Below are 17,240 nucleotides of genomic sequence, written 5' to 3' on the forward strand. Positions count from 1 at the left end.
CTAGATAAAAGTGTGTCTGTAAAGAAAAGGCGATCTGAGACCATAAGAACTTGAAAGTTGGGCTAACTTCACCTTTCATGGCAGGCTATGGACAATCATGAAAAGGTTTACAATACAGTGATAATCACGAATGGGCAGAAAGGGACTGCTCAAAATGGAAATATATTTAAGACATAAAAATCTGAGCATGGCACAGTACTTCAATGAAGTCCAGTTTGAGCCATTAGCCACAGACATCCAGCTGGGGAAATTTAAATATGGACTGGGTATTAAGCCTTATTAAGAAAAATAAAATAGTTATTAGGTGGATAATAAAGTAACTATACACTCAAAGGTCTTTTTTCCTCTGAGATGGGGATGGGGCAGGACACTGGGACCACAACTGGCAACATTCAGAGACTACTCTGGTTCTATGCTCAGGGATTAAAATTGGGCCTTCCATATAGAAAACATCCCTACAATTCACTGAGAGCTCAATTATATGCTCTTCTCTCACTCTCTCTCTTTCTCTCTCTCTTTCTCCCTTTCCCTCTCCCTTACTCTCTCTTTGACCCAGAAGTCTTTATTTTTACTAAAACCTGATGTATAATATATACTAAATATGCCTAAAAGAAGAAAATATGCTAAGTTATTAATACAAAACAAATATTAAGTTTAAAATCAACATTACACTTTTGGTGGACTCCCAAGCAATGCTCAGGGCATCTAGAGGTTGTGCTGGCAATTCTTGGACAACTGAGCCACTAGTTCAACACAGGGATCTCAGGAAGCAATATTGCTCATGTACTGCAGTGCTGAAGATCCCTCACCATCCCTGGGGTGTGTTTGGCAATGCTCTGGAGACCATTTGGTGCCAGAAATGGAACACAGGTCAGATGCATTCCAGGAATGTGTCCTAACTGTTATACTATTTCCTGGCCCCAATGCATGCACATTAAAGAATGACTATATTCCTTATATTGAAGTGATAAAAATATGGGTGCTTACTATAGAAATATGAAATAATTTTTTCATGATAAAATTGGAAATTTTAACAGTTCTGTGTTAGTCAGGTGTAGGACTGACTACGATTTCTACCTGTGGTCAAGAATATTGGAACCCTTGGCCTACAGCTTACAGGGAGGGCATACAGAAAGGAAAATACAAACACTAAAACGTTAGTGGTTGACACAGACAATGATCAACTCCTGGGTGAGGAAGCAAAAGAAAGAAGGTCCATGAGTGAGAATTAGAGCTGGGATGGGAGAAAAAAATGCCAGAAATGCAGATGTGACTTTGTTGAGGAGGGATCATCTTTGTGAGAATCAGCCCATGTCTCAGTTTCAGTTTTCATCAAAAGGTGTGCTGAGGGGATGACAACCAGAAAGTCTCTGGAAATTCATTATACATTTGTAAAGTTCAAAAGGAGCTAGTGGTTTTGGAAGTTTAGGAATCATCTTAGAGAAAGGATTCCATGATGGTGGGACAAGAATAGATAAAGAAAAGGAAAAAGGAAACCGGCCCTAAGCTAGACTGGAGTCACTTTAAAGTTTTGGAGTGATGTGAAGAAGTAACTGCAAAAGGATTAGGAAGTGAATAACCAGAGATATGGGAGCAGATCAGTATAATCCAGAGCCAGGAACAGTAGGGGAGAAGAAACAAAGAGGGCCTTGGCCAAGGCCTGGGATGACCATGGGGAATGAGAGTAAGTAAGTCTGATTCTGGGCTCATCCCTGAAAACTTCACATTTGATTTGAGTCAGAAACTTTTGGGCAACTCTGAGGACAACTCTGAGAAGGAATCACTAGGAAATATGAAGGCTCATGTCATGTGTGTGCCTAACTGCATGCCTGGCATCTTCTTGGCACCTGGACACTTAACAAGTTTAGTGTCTTTAAATCCTCACCATACTGCTCTAAAGAAATGGAGACACTGGGACTCAGGGCTTCTATTGGAGGTCACACAGCTGAAATTTCTACTTGGGGACCCCTTATGATCAGTCACACAGGAATTAGGCAGAAGAAAAAATGAAGACTAGAGTGGGAAGGAGAGGAAAGAATGACTTGTCTTGTGAAGGGAGGAGTGACATACAGCACAGCTCAGAAGGAAAGAAGAGGGAGGATGCCCACATTAAGTGAAGAGCAGGTCAGCAGGAGAAAGCCACAATGCTAAAAGGGAGAGTGACACTCTAGGAGTAAAGGAAAGCTTCTTTACTCTGAAGATGCCTGAAGAGGAAGCACTTCTAGCTCCATCACTGAGCTCAAGAGTGGCAGCTTCCAAGTCCAGGCACTGGGTACAGGTGTAATAGCTGAGCAGAGGCTTCAGGGCTGCCTTGAGCAAGGGAAAAGAGTGAGCACTTGAACAGATGCTGCTGACAAGCAGAAAGAGCTGCACTGACTTGGGCACTCCAGGATGCACCCAGAGGGAAAACTGCTCCTTTTTGGATAAGCCAGACTCTAGTTCTTTGAAAAAGATATGGGATGTGCACAGGCCATGATTTCAGAAAAATTAATTCTAGCTCATCCAGGCATCGTTCCTGGACTAATAGTATCAAAAAAGCCAAAAGGTGGGGCTCTGGGGGGGGACATTATGATGTCCTGAAGTGACCAAGACAAACACTGTTCTTGATTCTCTTTCTACAAGCACCCAGAAATGACAGGACTGCACCCTGGAGAAAGATGCCCTGAGAAATCATTCTAAATAAACTGAAGTGTCAACTTTTCTCTCCCAGCTAAGACCACAGAATGAAACAACACTAACAATTTTTCTTAAATAACTGAAGTGTGGTCCAGAAAGAGACTACAATGAGTAGGACGCTTGCCTTGTACATGGCTGACAAGTTTTGATACCCACATGTCTTATGGCATTCCCCAGCCCACCCAGAAAAGCAAACAAAAGAAAAAAAATTCAAGTGTGGGCTGGCAGGTTTGTTTATTCACAAAAACCTGGAAGCTGATTCTGTCAGGCTGGTGTAGGAACTGTTTTTGGATCACATGAAAACACACTTCACACGTCAAAGTTTGCAAGACAGAATGTTCCCGTTTTGCACTTACTGTCGTTGTTAGAGCCCGTTTCCATAACACCATAAGGAGGAGCCAGGAGTCCTGCCATATACTGTCGGTATTTCTGAAAGACAAGATTGTACACTCAGCATACAGATATTTACTCACTCAGTGCGTTCATTTATTGGCAAGTTAGGATGCAGAATCACAAGATGTCAGGAAGATGGGAATCTGGCATTTACAGAGCCGTGAAAGATGCTACGGTCTGTAAGGACGCTGTGTTCTCCTGGTCGAGGAGAGTCTTTCTGCATCTGTGGCTCATTAGCCCACTTGCAGGGCTCTTACCTGCCCTCTTCCTCCTACCCTGCTTCTCACTCCTGCCAACACATGCTCAGGCAAAGACACTTGGAGTTCAGGGAGTTGAAAAGAAATGTGCCACCTTCTTACTAGGTGAATGGCACTGAATCAGCTTTCTTTCAAAGCCAACAGAAACACACATCTAAAACACGTCAGTTTCAAAGAAGTTGATTCACTTCCATTTTCTTACTCTCTTTTAAATTCTGTACACCTGCCCGTTATTTGACCTCCAAGGAATCAGTGGTGTGTTGTCAAATGAAAGAGTTTGGCTCCACTTGGAACTATTTGGAATCCCCCAGAATTGTACCCTCCCTCCCCACGGCTTTGAGTCCAGGCACGCTATAAGATTAGGGTTCAGTGGAGTATTTGTTCCTGGAGTCTGTGCTGGGGCAGTGGTTACAGGGGGGTAGCCAAAAAAGCAATCTCAAGCATCCAATGATGGATAAGTGACATTTGTGTAGAAGGGTATATGAATCTCAGACCTCGTCTCCTCTCAGGTAAGAAAGGCAGCTTCTTCCCATTCAGATTGAAAACTAGGCAATTTTATTTATTGCCTGGTGTCATGTATATTTATGGTTACAGTGATAATGACACATAAGTGTTCCACAGCACCAAAGGAATCAACGTTCTATCATAACTATGGGTAACACGAGCGTCAGCAGAAAAGACTTCATCCGTAGCAATGGGCAGCTGTCTGCACACAGTATTCGAGAAACCATCTGGCCCATTTGGTAGATGTGAATGGTGTTTGTAAGGGAACATTGACGATTTCTCAAAAGAGCCTTCTTCTAGTCAAGATGTAACTAGCTATTTTTTTTATCATTTTTTTCCTTTTCATTTTGAAGCAACTGTGCTAACACCTGCTTACAAACATTAACTCATGATTTTTCTCTGCTTCCAAGTTAACCATCCACTCAACCCTACCTAGGGGCACTCTATTCCCTTGAATTATAATGATTACTTTGATAACATCCCAATTCTGATTCTTTTTTTCTTGCTGACATGTCTGCCCTTCTTTTTTTTTTTCTTTTCTTTTTTTTGGTCGGGGGCACACACAAAGGCGTTCAAGGGTTACTCCTGGCTCTGCACTCAGAAATCACTCCTAGCAGGCTCAGGGGACCATATGGGATATTGGAAATCGAACCCATGTCCATGCTGGGTCAGCCATGTGCAAAGTAAAAGCCCTATCACTATGCTATCTCTCTGGTCCCTGCCCTTTCTTCTTTTTTTTTTTTTTTTTTTTTTTTTGGTTTTTGGTTTTTGGGCCATACCCGGCGATGCTCAGGGGTTACTCCTGGCTGTCTGCTCAGAAATAGCTCCTGGCAGGCACGGGGGACCATATGGGACACCGGGATTCGAACCAACCGCCTTAGGTCCTGGATCGGCTGCTTGCATGGCAAACACCGTTGTGCTATCTCTCCGGGCCCTGCCCTTTCTTCTTATGTGTGAACACTGATGAAGCACATTACTGGGGCTAGTGAACTCTGCATGTTTACAGTCTCCTCATGGTGTCTAGGTGATGCTCAAACAGGTTATTTCACCTCTCTCCAACAGTCTCTGAGCTATTCCTCCTACTGTGAGCAACTCGCTACCAGGTTCAAATAAATAATTTGAATAAATAATTGCACTAATAATACCTGCTTAAGAAGTGGTTGTGCTTGGCTGAAAGTATTGTTTTGGAAGCTACAGGTTCTGTGTCAAGCACATTTGAATCAGTTCTCTTGAGTTCTGTGGACACACTTCCCTGACCTCGCATTAAAGGGATCTGTCCTTTCTCCAAGGCTCCAGCACTTGAACTACTGCTCCATCATAAGCACTTAATATGGCAATGCTTGTGGGGAGAGCAAACAGAGTGGCATTTGGGGAGCAGAGTGTGAGATGGATTTCAGGATGTGTTGCATCAAGATACTGCTCTGGCAGGGCTCAGTGCCAAGAACAGACAGGTCTCTCTGGCCTGGGAAGCAACTATACCTGTGTTACCACAATTGATCGTAACAGGGATTTTACAGTTATCTGATGAACTTCAGGATTTTTAAGGGTGATTTTTCTTTTTTTTTTTTTGTTTTTTTTTTTTGTTTTTTTTTGTTTTTTTAATTTTTATTTTGATCATAGTGGTTTACATAGTGTTGACAATAATATTTTAGGTAACAATTAATTTTTTTTTCACGTTTTTACAAGTTTATTTGATTGAATTTGAGCCAAGAGGGTATGAACTATGCATTAAGAGTCCAAGTTAGACTGCCGAATATGTGCCAGTTCACTCTTTCTTTTTTTTTTTTTTTTTTAATTTTTTTTTTATTTAAACACCTTGATTACATACATGATTGTGTTTGGGTTTCAGTCATAAAAGGAACACCACCCATCACCAGTGCAACATTCCCATCACCCAAGTCCCAAATCACCCTCCTCCCCACCCAACCCCCGCCTGTACCCTAAACAGGCTCTACATTTCCCTCATACATTCTCAATATTAGGACAGTTCAAAATGTAGTTATTTCTCTAACTAAACTCATCACTCTTTGTGGTGAGCTTCCTGAGGTGAGCTGGAACTTCCAGCTCTTTTCTCTTTTGTGTCTGAAAATTATTATTACAAGGGTGTCTTTCATTTTTCTTAAAACCCATAGATGAGTGAGACCATTCTGCGTTTTTCTCTCTCTCTCTGACTTATTTCACTCAGCATAATAGATTCCATGTACATCCATGTATAGGAAAATTTCATGACTTCATCTCTCCTGACAGCTGCATAATATTCCATTGTGTATATGTACCACAGTTTCTTTAGCCATTCATCTGTTGAAGGGCATCTTGGTTGTTTCCAGAGTCTTGCTATGGTAAATAGAGCTGCAATGAATATAGGTGTAAGGAAGGGGTTTTTGTATTGTATTTTTGTGTTCCTAGGGTATATTCCTAGGAGTGGTATAGCTGGATCGTATGGGAGCTCGATTTCCAGTTTTTGGAGGAATCTCCATATCGCTTTCCATAAAGGTTGAACTAGACAGCATTCCCACCAGCAGTGGATAAGAGTTCCTTTCTCTCCACATCCCCGCCAACACTGTTTATTCTCATTCTTTGTGATGTGTGCCATTCTCTGGGGTGTGAGGTGGTATCTCATCGTTGTTTTGATTTGCATCTCCCTGATGATTAGTGATGTGGAACATTTTTTCATGTGTCTTTTGGCCATGCGTATTTCTTCTTTGTCAAAGTGTCTGTTCATTTCTTCTCCCCATTTTTTGATGGGGTTAGATGTTTTTTTCTTGTAAAGTTCTGTCAGTGCCTTGTATATTTTGGAGATTAGCCCCTTATCTGATGGGTATTGGGTGAATAGTTTCTCCCACTCAGTGGGTGGTTCTTGTATCCTGGGCACTATTTCCTTTGAGGTGCAGAAGCTTCTCAGCTTAATATATTCCCATCTGTTAATCTCTGCTTTCACTTGCTTGGAGAGTGCAGTTTCCTCCTTGAAGATGCCTGTAATGTCCTGTAGTGTTTTGCCTATGTGCTGTTCTATATATCTTATGGTTTTGGGGCTGATATCGAGGTCTTTAATCCATTTGGATTTTACCTTTGTACATGATGTTAGCTGGGGGTCTAAGTTTAATTTTTTGCAAGTGGCTATCCAATTGTGCCAACACCACTTGTTGAAGAGGCTTTCCCTGCTCCATTTAGGATTTCCTGCTCCTTTATCAAAAATTAGATGGTTGTATCTCTGGGGAACATTTTCTGAGTATTCAAGCCTATTCCACTGATCTGAGGACCTATCCTTATTCCAATACCATGCTGTTTTGATAACTGTTGCTTTGTAGTACAGTTTAAAGTTGGGAAAAGTAATTCCTCCCATATTCTTTTTCCCAATGATTGCTTTAGCTATTCGAGGGTGTTTATTGTTCCAAATGAATTTCAAAAGTGTCTGATCCACTTCTTTGAAGAATGTCATGGGTATCTTTAGAGGGATGGCATTAAATCTGTATAATGCCTTGGGGAGTATTGACATTTTGATGATGTTAATCCTGCCAATCCATGAGCAGGGTATGTGTTTCCATTTCCGTGTGTCCTCTCTTATTTCTTGGAGCAGAGTTTTATAGTTTTCTTTGTATAGGTCCTTCACATATTTAGTCAAGTTGATTCCAAGATATTTGAGTTTGTGTGGTACTATTGTGAATGGGGTTGTTTTCTTAATGTCCATTTCTTCTTTATTACTGTTGGTGTATAGAAAGGCCATTGATTTTTGTGTGTTAATTTTGTAGCCTGCCACCTTGCTATATGAGTCTATTGTTTCTAGAAGCTTTTTGATAGAGTCTTTAGGGTTTTCTAAGTAGAGTATCATGTCATCTGCAAACAGTGAGAGCTTGACTTCTTCCTTTCCTATCTGGATTCCCTTGATATCCTTTTCTTGCCTAATCGCTATAGCAAGTACTTCCAGTGCTATGTTGAATAGGAGTGGTGAGAGAGGACAGCCTTGTCTTGTGCCAGAATTTAGAGGGAAGGCTTTCAGTTTTTCTCCATTGAGGATAATATTTGCCACTGGCTTGTGGTAGATGGCCTTCACTATATTGAGAAAGGTTCCCTCCATTCCCATCTTGCTGAGAGTTTTGATCAAGAATGGGTGTTGGACCTTATCAAATGCTTTCTCTGCATCTATTGATATGATCATGTGGTTTTTATTTTTCTTGTTATTGATGTTGTGTATTATGTTGATAGATTTACGGATGTTAAACCAGCCTTGCATTCCTGGGATGAAACCTACTTGATCGTAGTGGATGATCTTCTTAATGAGGCATTGAATCCTATTTGCCAGGATTTTGTTGAGGATCTTTGCATCTGCATTCATCAGTGATATTGGTCTGTAATTTTCTTTTTTGGTAGCGTCTCTGTCTGGTTTAGGTATCAAGGTGATGTTGGCTTCATAAAAGCTATTTGGAAGTGTTTCTGTTTGTTCAATTTCATGAAAGAGTCTTGCCAAGATTGGCAGTAGTTCCTCTTGGAAAGTTTGATAGAATTCATTAGTGAATCCATCTGGACCTGGGCTTTTGTTTTTCGGCAGACATTTGATTACTGTTTTAATTTCATCAATGGTGATGGGGGTGTTTAGATATGCTACATCCTCTTCCTTCAACCGTGGAAGATTATAAGAGTCCAAGAATTTATCCATTTCTTCCAGGTTCTCATTTTTAGTGGCGTAGAGTTTTTCAAAGTAGTTTCTGATTACCCTTTGAATCTCTGTCATATCAGTAGTGATCTCTCCTTTTTCATTCCTGATACGAGTTATCAAGTTTCTCTCTCTCTCTTTCTTTGTTAGGTTTGCCAGTGGTCTATCAATCTTGTTTATTTTTTCAAAGAACCAACTTCTGCTTTCGTTGATCTTTCGGATTGTTTTTTGAGTTTCCACTTCGTTGATTTCTGCTCTCAGCTTTGTTATTTCCTTCTGTCTTCCTGTTCTTGGGTCCTTTTGTTGAGCATTTTCTAGTTCTATTAGCTGTGTCATTAAGCTACTCAGGTAAGCTCCTTCTTCCTTCCTGATGTGTGCTTGCAAAGCTATAAATTTTCCTCTCAGTACTGCTTTTGCTGTGTCCCATAAGTTCTGAGAGTTTGTGTCTTTATTGTCATTTGTTTCCAGGAACCTTTTTATTTCCTCCTTGATTTCATCTCGGACCCACTGGTTATTGAGCATGAGGCTGTTTAACTTCCAGGTGTTAAAGTGTTTCTTCTGAGTCCCTTTGGAGTTCACAAATAATTTCAGAGCCTTGTGGTCAGCGAAGGTAGTCTGCAAAATTTCTATCCTCTTGATCTTATGGAGGTATGTTTTATGTGCCAGCATGTAGTCTATCCTGGAGAATGTCCCATGTACATTGGAGAAGAATGTGTATCCAGGTTTCTGGGGATGGAGTGTCCTATATATATCCACTAGGCCTCTTTCTTCCATTTCTCTCCTCAGGTCTAGTATATTCTTGTTGGGTTTCAGTCTGGTTGACCTGTCCAGTGTTGACAAAGCCGTGTTTAGGTCCCCCACAATTATTGTGTTGTTGTTGATATTATTTTTCAGATTTGTCAGCAGTTGTATTAAATATTTTGCTGGCCCCTCATTCGGTGCATATATGTTTAGGAGAGTGAATTCTTCCTGCTCTACGTACCCCTTGATTAATATAAAATGTCCGTCTTTGTCCTTTACAACCTTCCTGAGTATAAAGTTTGCATTATCTGATATTAGTATGGCCACTCCAGCTTTTTTATGGGTGTTGTTTGCTTGGATAACTTTTCTCCAGCCTTTTATTTTGAGTCTATGTTTGTTCTGACTATTCAGGTGCGTTTCTTGTAGGCAGCAGAAGGTTGGATTGAGTTTTTTGATCCATTTAGCCACTCTGTGTCTCTTAACTGGTGCATTTAGTCCATTGACGTTGAGAGAAAGAATTGTCCTGGGATTTAACGCCATCTTTATTTCAAAATTTGGTGTGTCTTTTGGGTAGTCTTGTCTTAGATTAGGTCTTTCAGTTTTTCTCTTAAGACTGGTTTTGTGTCTGTGAAGTTTCTGAGCTGTTTTTTGTCTGTGAAACCATGTATTCTTCCATCAAACCGGAAAGTGAGTTTTGCTGGGTATAGTATTCTGGGTGAAGCATTCATTTCATTCAGTCTTGTCACAATATCCCACCACTGCTTTCTGGCATTGAGCGTTTCTGGTGACAGGTCTGCTGTAAATCTCAGGGAAGCTTGCTTGAACATGATTTCCCCTTTTGATCTTGCTGTTTTCAGAATTCTGTCTCTATCTGTGGGATTTGTCATTGTGACTAGGATGTGTCTTGGGGTGGTTTTTCTGGGGTCTCTTTTGGTTGGTACTCTTCGGGCATGCAGGATTTGATCACATATATTCTTTAGCTCTGGGAGTTTCTCTTTAATGATGTTCTTGACCATTGATTCTTCCTGGAAATTTTCTTCCTGGGTCTCTGGGACTCCAATGATTCTTAAGTTGTTTCTGTTGATCTTATCATAGACTTCTATTTTCGTCTGTTCCCATTCTTTGACTAATTTTTCCATTGTCTGCTCATTTGCTTTAAGTTTTTTGTCCAATCTCTCCTGCTGTATGGAATTGTTATGTATCTCATCTTCCACAGCACCAAGTCTATTCTCAGCTTCTGATACCCTGTCCCAGAGCTTATCCATTTTGTCATTCACTTCGTTTACTGAGTTTTTCAGGCCTGTTAGTTGACATGTTATTTCAGTTTGGAGTTTTGTCATTTCTGCCTTCATATTTTCTTGGTTCTTATTAGTGTTCTGTTCAACTCGATCCATGGTTTCTTGGAGTCTGTTGAGCACCTTCCATATTGCTAGTCTAAAGTCCTTATCTGAGAGGTTGATTAGTTGTTCAGTCATTATCTGGTCCTCAGAATTGTCATCTTCATTCTCTATGTCTGATGCTGGCCTGCGCTGTTTCCCCATTGTCACATTTGTATTGTGGGTTTTTCTACGTGTTGTAGTGGTATTCATTGTCTATATGATGTAGGCAGCACACTCCTCTGGCTCCTCCCTTTCTGGATGGGCTGACTTGCCTCTAAGGGAGGGGAGTCCTCCGTGGATGAAGCCTCACACTGGGTCAAATCTTAGGCCCGAGCATGTAACAGAGAAGACAGTCCAGAGAGAAATGTTTGCTTCTGTGATATAGCGCCGTTCTTAGTGTGATTTTTCCTTCTTGTTGCAATGGAGTTCTTTCCTTAGAAAGAGTGCACGGCCGCGTAGCGAAGCGGAGCGGCCGTGCTCCTCTGGGCCTCTTTTTGCCCCACTCGCAAGAGTTTCACGCAAGAGGACAGTAGACAGACATAGACAGGTCACACTCACAGTCTTTCACAGCTGAGCCCCACTGGGCCGGTGTACTTTCGCGGATTTTCCCCGCCTGGTGTCACACACAGGGAGCCAGCTTTTGCAAAGGATAGCCGGTTTTTATGCTCTGAAGTCCCTCCCTGAAAATGGCGTCTGGGCGAGCGAGGTTTCTGGAGGCTCTTTTTGCCCCACTCGCAAGAGTTTCACGCAAGAGGACAGTAGACAGACATAGACAGGTCACACTCACAGTCTTTCACAGCTGAGCCCCACTGGGCCAGTGTACTTTCGCAGATTTTCCCCGCCTGGTGTCACACACAGGGAGCCAGCTTTTGCAAAGGATAGCCGGCTTTTATGCTCTGAAGTCCCTCCCTGAAAATGGCGTCTGGGCGAGCGAGGTTTCTGGAGGCTCTTTTTGCCCCACTCGCAAGAGTTTCACGCAAGAGGACAGTAGACAGACATAGACAGGTCACACTCACAGTCTTTCACAGCTGAGCCCCACTGGGCCGGTGTACTTTCGCGGATTTTCCCCGCCTGGTGTCACACACAGGGAGCCAGCTTTTGCAAAGGATAGCCGGTTTTTATGCTCTGAAGTCCCTCCCTGAAAATGGCGTCTGGGCGAGCGAGGTTTCTGGAGGCTCTTTTTGCCCCACTCGCAAGAGTTTCATGCAAGAGGACAGTAGACAGACATAGACAGGTCACACTCACAGTCTTTCACAGCTGAGCCCCACTGGGCCGGTGTACTTTCGCGGATTTTCCCCGCCTGGTGTCACACACAGGGAGCCAGCTTTTGCAAAGGATAGCCGGTTTTTATGCTCTGAAGTCCCTCCCTGAAAATGGCGTCTGGGCGAGCGAGGTTTCTGGAGGCTCTTTTTGCCCCACTCGCAAGAGTTTCACGCAAGAGGACAGTAGACAGACATAGACAGGTCACACTCACAGTCTTTCACAGCTGAGCCCCACTGGGCCAGTGTACTTTCGCAGATTTTCCCCGCCTGGTGTCACACACAGGGAGCCAGCTTTTGCAAAGGATAGCCGGCTTTTATGCTCTGAAGTCCCTCCCTGAAAATGGCGTCTGGGCGAGCGAGGTTTCTGGAGGCTCTTTTTGCCCCACTCGCAAGAGTTTCACGCAAGAGGACAGTAGACAGACATAGACAGGTCACACTCACAGTCTTTCACAGCTGAGCCCCACTGGGCCGGTGTACTTTCGCGGATTTTCCCCGCCTGGTGTCACACACAGGGAGCCAGCTTTTGCAAAGGATAGCCGGTTTTTATGCTCTGAAGTCCCTCCCTGAAAATGGCGTCTGGGCGAGCGAGGTTTCTGGAGGCTCTTTTTGCCCCACTCGCAAGAGTTTCATGCAAGAGGACAGTAGACAGACATAGACAGGTCACACTCACAGTCTTTCACAGCTGAGCCCCACTGGGCCGGTGTACTTTCGCGGATTTTCCCCGCCTGGTGTCACACACAGGGAGCCAGCTTTTGCAAAGGATAGCCGGTTTTTATGCTCTGAAGTCCCTCCCTGAAAATGGCGTCTGGGCGAGCGAGGTTTCTGGAGGCTCTTTTTGCCCCACTCGCAAGAGTTTCACGCAAGAGGACAGTAGACAGACATAGACAGGTCACACTCACAGTCTTTCACAGCTGAGCCCCACTGGGCCAGTGTACTTTCGCAGATTTTCCCCGCCTGGTGTCACACACAGGGAGCCAGCTTTTGCAAAGGATAGCCGGCTTTTATGCTCTGAAGTCCCTCCCTTCTTCCACTTGGCAGGAATGGGACCTCCAGATTCTGCAGCCACTAACTCCACAAACAAAATCTCAAAGGCCCCGTGATTTTTCAATAGGTAAATCTAGGTAATAGGTAAACTCATAGGTAAACCTAGAGTACCATCTACCCCAATTCTAACCTCAGTTATCCATTCATGACCATCATTTCAGTTTCACTCGCATCTGGTCACCTCTTCCAGCATCATTATGAAGCACATCCCAAATCATCTCTTTTAATACATAAGTAGCCAGAAGGAATGTCTTAAAGAACCCCTTTGATTTAAAGGAAACCGTAATACCATGATAAAAATTAAACTAGATGACAGCATCTCTATTACATCTAGTTGATGTTCAAATTTCTGCTTCTTCATTGTCATTATGAATTTAATTTAAAAGCACTTTATTTTATTAGACAATATTAGTTACAGAATAACAGGTTTTGGTAGAGTGGGAATGCAAAAGCAAGTCTGAAATACTTATATCTAGATTCTTTGTTTTTCTTTTATATAAAAAGAAAGCTTTTAAAATCAAAGATATTTTTAACCAACAGTCACAAAACCTGAGAAAAAATATTTTGAATGTAGCACCCCACTGAGCATCCTATATTAACTAGGATAGAAACAGTTTGCTGGAATAAAGCTTATATCAGAAAACTGGGATTCCTAAATTATTTACATATTGCTTGATCCTTGGACATAATTTATTTCAAAAGAACAAGTTGGAAAGAAATCTATTAAAATGATATTATACATAGACGCTAAAGCTATCTTACAATAGGAAAGAGATGTTAAAATTGTAGGGCAAAATTTTCTACTCAGCAGATATGGCAAAGCATTAAGAAGTTTGTAAACAGTGCTGAGGAGAATTGGGTTGGGAGAAGAGCTTTTCTCCATATTGCTTATGTGAGTGGAAAATGATCTTACCTCAAGGCAGGTGATTTGGAAGACCAGATCACATTCTGAAATGCACATTTCCCTTAAGCAAGAAATTTCCCTTTGAGGACAGATGTTAAAAACTTTCTGAAATACCTAAACATACATGCAAATATACATAAGTTATTTAGTTAGCAAAGCAAGCAAAAATAGCAATAGCAATAGTCAGGAAAGAATCCAAGGCCTCCTGTGCAGAGGCCATCTACTTTGTTTCCATTTTAATAAAGGTTCAAAAATCATGGAGTTACTAACAAGAATGAAGCAGTATTGAGAGGAGATGATGTCCATAATATGTTGTTAATGTTGAAAGAAATCAAATGACAGCACAGATAGAAAGTATTTCACTATTCCATGGGTCTAGACTAGCAATGGATGTGAGAATGCTCAGAGAGACTGGGGAAGGGATAAATGCTCTCTGAATAAATTCAAAGAAAGTAACTGGTTAGTGACTAAGATTGCTCTGGCAAAGAGTCCTGGGGTCAGAGTGCCAGCAGGGAGAGATTTACTTTTTACTGTTCATCCTTGGTGGAGCCAACACTGAGGTGTGGGATTCTCATTGTATCTCACCCCCAGGGCTAAATGGATACTCTCAAATGTGGTGCTAATTGGAGGCAAGGTGACAGCACACAGGACAGTGACAGATGAGCCATAGCCTGTCTCTCAGAGACAGGGTGGAAGCAATCTATTAAAAAAGGACATACAAGGAGATGCTAAAACTCTCTTTGACTGAAGAACCTTACAAAGGCAGGGGACATAGAGAATTAGGCACTACATTTGGGAGTACTGGTACACATAAGAGATGATTATTAGTAAACCTAGATATAGAGTAGTTCATCACTTGATCTGAGTTGAAAAGTCATTTCAAGCTTTGGGAGGAAGTGAGTAAACCTTGCAAGGAATGAACAAGATGAGGAAGCCAGTGAGTCTAGCCAACTTAATCCTGAAGCTGGCAGCCTATTATGGGTAGCCTAACACACCTTTTTGGAGGCTACTGAATATCTACCCCACTGCACTGTGGGGTACATATGCCATAGGCTGAGTTCCTTCACAGTGTCCTCTGTGGTCATGGCTAACTTCCCTTCAAAGCCTCATGCCTAGATCCCAGTGCATGTTTATTCCTCAAGAGCTTAAATGGCCTCCTCAGGCATTTTGGCTTTGTTTCTGTTTGGGAGTCACATGTGGCAATGCTCAGGGGCTACTCCAGACTCTGTACTTGGGGACACTTCCATTGGCAGGGCTCAGGGGAACCATGTAGGGTCTGAAAACAAACTCAGACTTCCAAATGCACAATATGTGCTCAGTCTGCCGAGCTCTCTGCAAAATCACACTCAGGCATTGTTAAATCCCCATGTGAGCTAAGGTCAAGCTCAGCCTTTAGTTAGAGGGCCAAATAACAGAAAAATCAGTTGAAATGCATCAATATTGGTTTGAAGAAAAAAAAAAAAAGAAATAAGTAGAATCCTCGGGGGCTGAGGATGGGCTTGATTCCTGCAAACACATTTACTACTGAGTGTCACCAGGACATCACTGGATGTGCCTCCTTCATCTTTAAAAAAAAATGCTGGTTGCTTAAAGAGCAAATCAAGTATTTTTTTTTTGGGGGGGTATACCCATAGATGCTTAGAACTTACTCCTGGCTCTGCACTCAGAAATCATCCTTAGCAATAGATAGGCAACCACATGGAGATGTGGGGTATCAAACCTGGGTTGGGTGAGTGCAAGGCAAACACCCTGCCTGCTTTATTATTACTTTGGCACCAATAAAATAATTCTTAACTTGTGGTCAGAGAGAGGGAACTCAAAGCTATGCATGAAGAATCCAGAGACTGGTTTAGGTTGTGTCTAGTTGGGGCTACACAACTGTGTAGGTCAGGGATCACTCCTGGTGGTGCTCAGAGAACCATATGGGGTGTAGGGGATCAGAACAGGTTGGTAACATGTAAGAAAAGCATTTTACCCACTGTCCTCTTTCTCTGGTGCTATCTGGGACAGTGCCTGTTAGGGAGACTTCTGTGGCAGTGGGTTCACCAACTGCTGGACTGCTCTGTACCTGAAAGGTTTAGCAGCCAATGTGGCACTAAGCATCAAAGGAAGCTGCACTTTGGGTGGTCAAGATCTTCCTAGCTAAGTTGTGCAGACCCCAGGATGCAGGTCCAGGATGGGAGGACAACAGGGTCAACAAAGGCTCTCTTCAGGAAACCTTAAATTTTTATGTCAAAAGGTATTTTATCCTATTTAAAAGTTATCTTTATGCTTTTTTATTATAAAGGAGAAAACCAAATTTGCATAAATTTCAAGCATCAAAGCATCAGACTTCAAAAATATTCTGAGCTTTCTGCTAGCAACTTATGGCTACAAAGGGCCTGAACCCCGGGGCACTTTGCACTGATTTTCTCTGTATTGGAGGAGCTTCAGTAGGGAAAAAAGACGAGACCTTCTGAGGTTATGATAAGCCTGTACCCATGGGCATCACAAAAATTAGGTTTTAATTCTGACCCCACCATATGCTCCCTGTGTGAACTTGATAAAGTCACTTTACTCAGTGTCCTGTATCTTTCAAAGCTACTGAGGGGAGGAGAAATAACATGGAAAAAGGGTTCAGTGGATAGTGGGCATTTAATAATTGTGGCTATTAATAATAATACCAATAAAATAATGGAGTAAATATATCATAACATAGTTGATGATTTTCCCCAAGCAAATAATTTGATTTTAGAAAAGAATATTCTCTACAGGGAGCTGGAGTGGTGGCGCAGTCGTAGGGCATTTGCCTTGCACGCGGCTGACCTAGGACAGACCCCCTGGCTGACCTAGGTTCGATCCCCTGGAGTCCCATATGGTCCCCCAAGTCAGGAGTAATTTCTGAGCACAAAGCCAGGAGTAACCTTTGAGCGTCACTGGGTGTGGCCCCCAAAACACAAAAACAAAAACAAAAATAATATTCTCTACATTACAATTTATTACCACTGAAGCTACTGATATCCATATAATATAAAAATTCACAATATACAGACAGTTACTGTCCTTTCTATTAAACAGAGCTTTGAAGAAATGTCTCCTTGGTGGAGAGGGGTCTCCCCTGGTGGTGCTTCAGGAACCATGTGATGTCAGGGATAGAACCCTTGGTTCCCATATGCAAAGCATATGGGACTTTAGAATGTCTCCCTGTCTCAAGAAATAAGAATTAAAATAATAGATTTGCCTTTTCCAGATAAAAACAAGACAATAGTTCTCTTTAATTCAAATTTAAACTAAAATTTCACAAATAAGACAGTGTGTTAAACATTTTAAAAAATATAATGTGTATACTGTACTCATATAGAAATAATTCTGGATGCTTCTAAACCTGACAAGATTTCTCACAATCAGATGAAAATAAAGATTTCAAAAAAGATAAATTGTGATACATAA

At 42.0% G+C, this 17,240-nt stretch overlaps 1 protein-coding gene across 2 annotated transcripts in view; it reads right to left on the bottom strand.

Moving 5' to 3' along the window:
- Positions 1 to 17,240, bottom strand: part of RAPGEF4 (Rap guanine nucleotide exchange factor 4) — a 344,824-nt gene that overhangs the window by 152,134 nt on the left and 175,450 nt on the right. For both annotated transcript variants that reach the window (XM_049773530.1, XM_049773531.1), the window contains exon 5: positions 3,033 to 3,105. In XM_049773530.1, the coding sequence (XP_049629487.1) occupies positions 3,033 to 3,105 (73 nt within the window). The remainder of the gene's footprint in view (positions 1 to 3,032; positions 3,106 to 17,240) is intronic.

The sequence above is a fragment of the Suncus etruscus genome, chromosome 5 (assembly GCF_024139225.1).
Source record: "Suncus etruscus isolate mSunEtr1 chromosome 5, mSunEtr1.pri.cur, whole genome shotgun sequence".
Taxonomy (NCBI): domain Eukaryota; kingdom Metazoa; phylum Chordata; class Mammalia; order Eulipotyphla; family Soricidae; genus Suncus; species Suncus etruscus.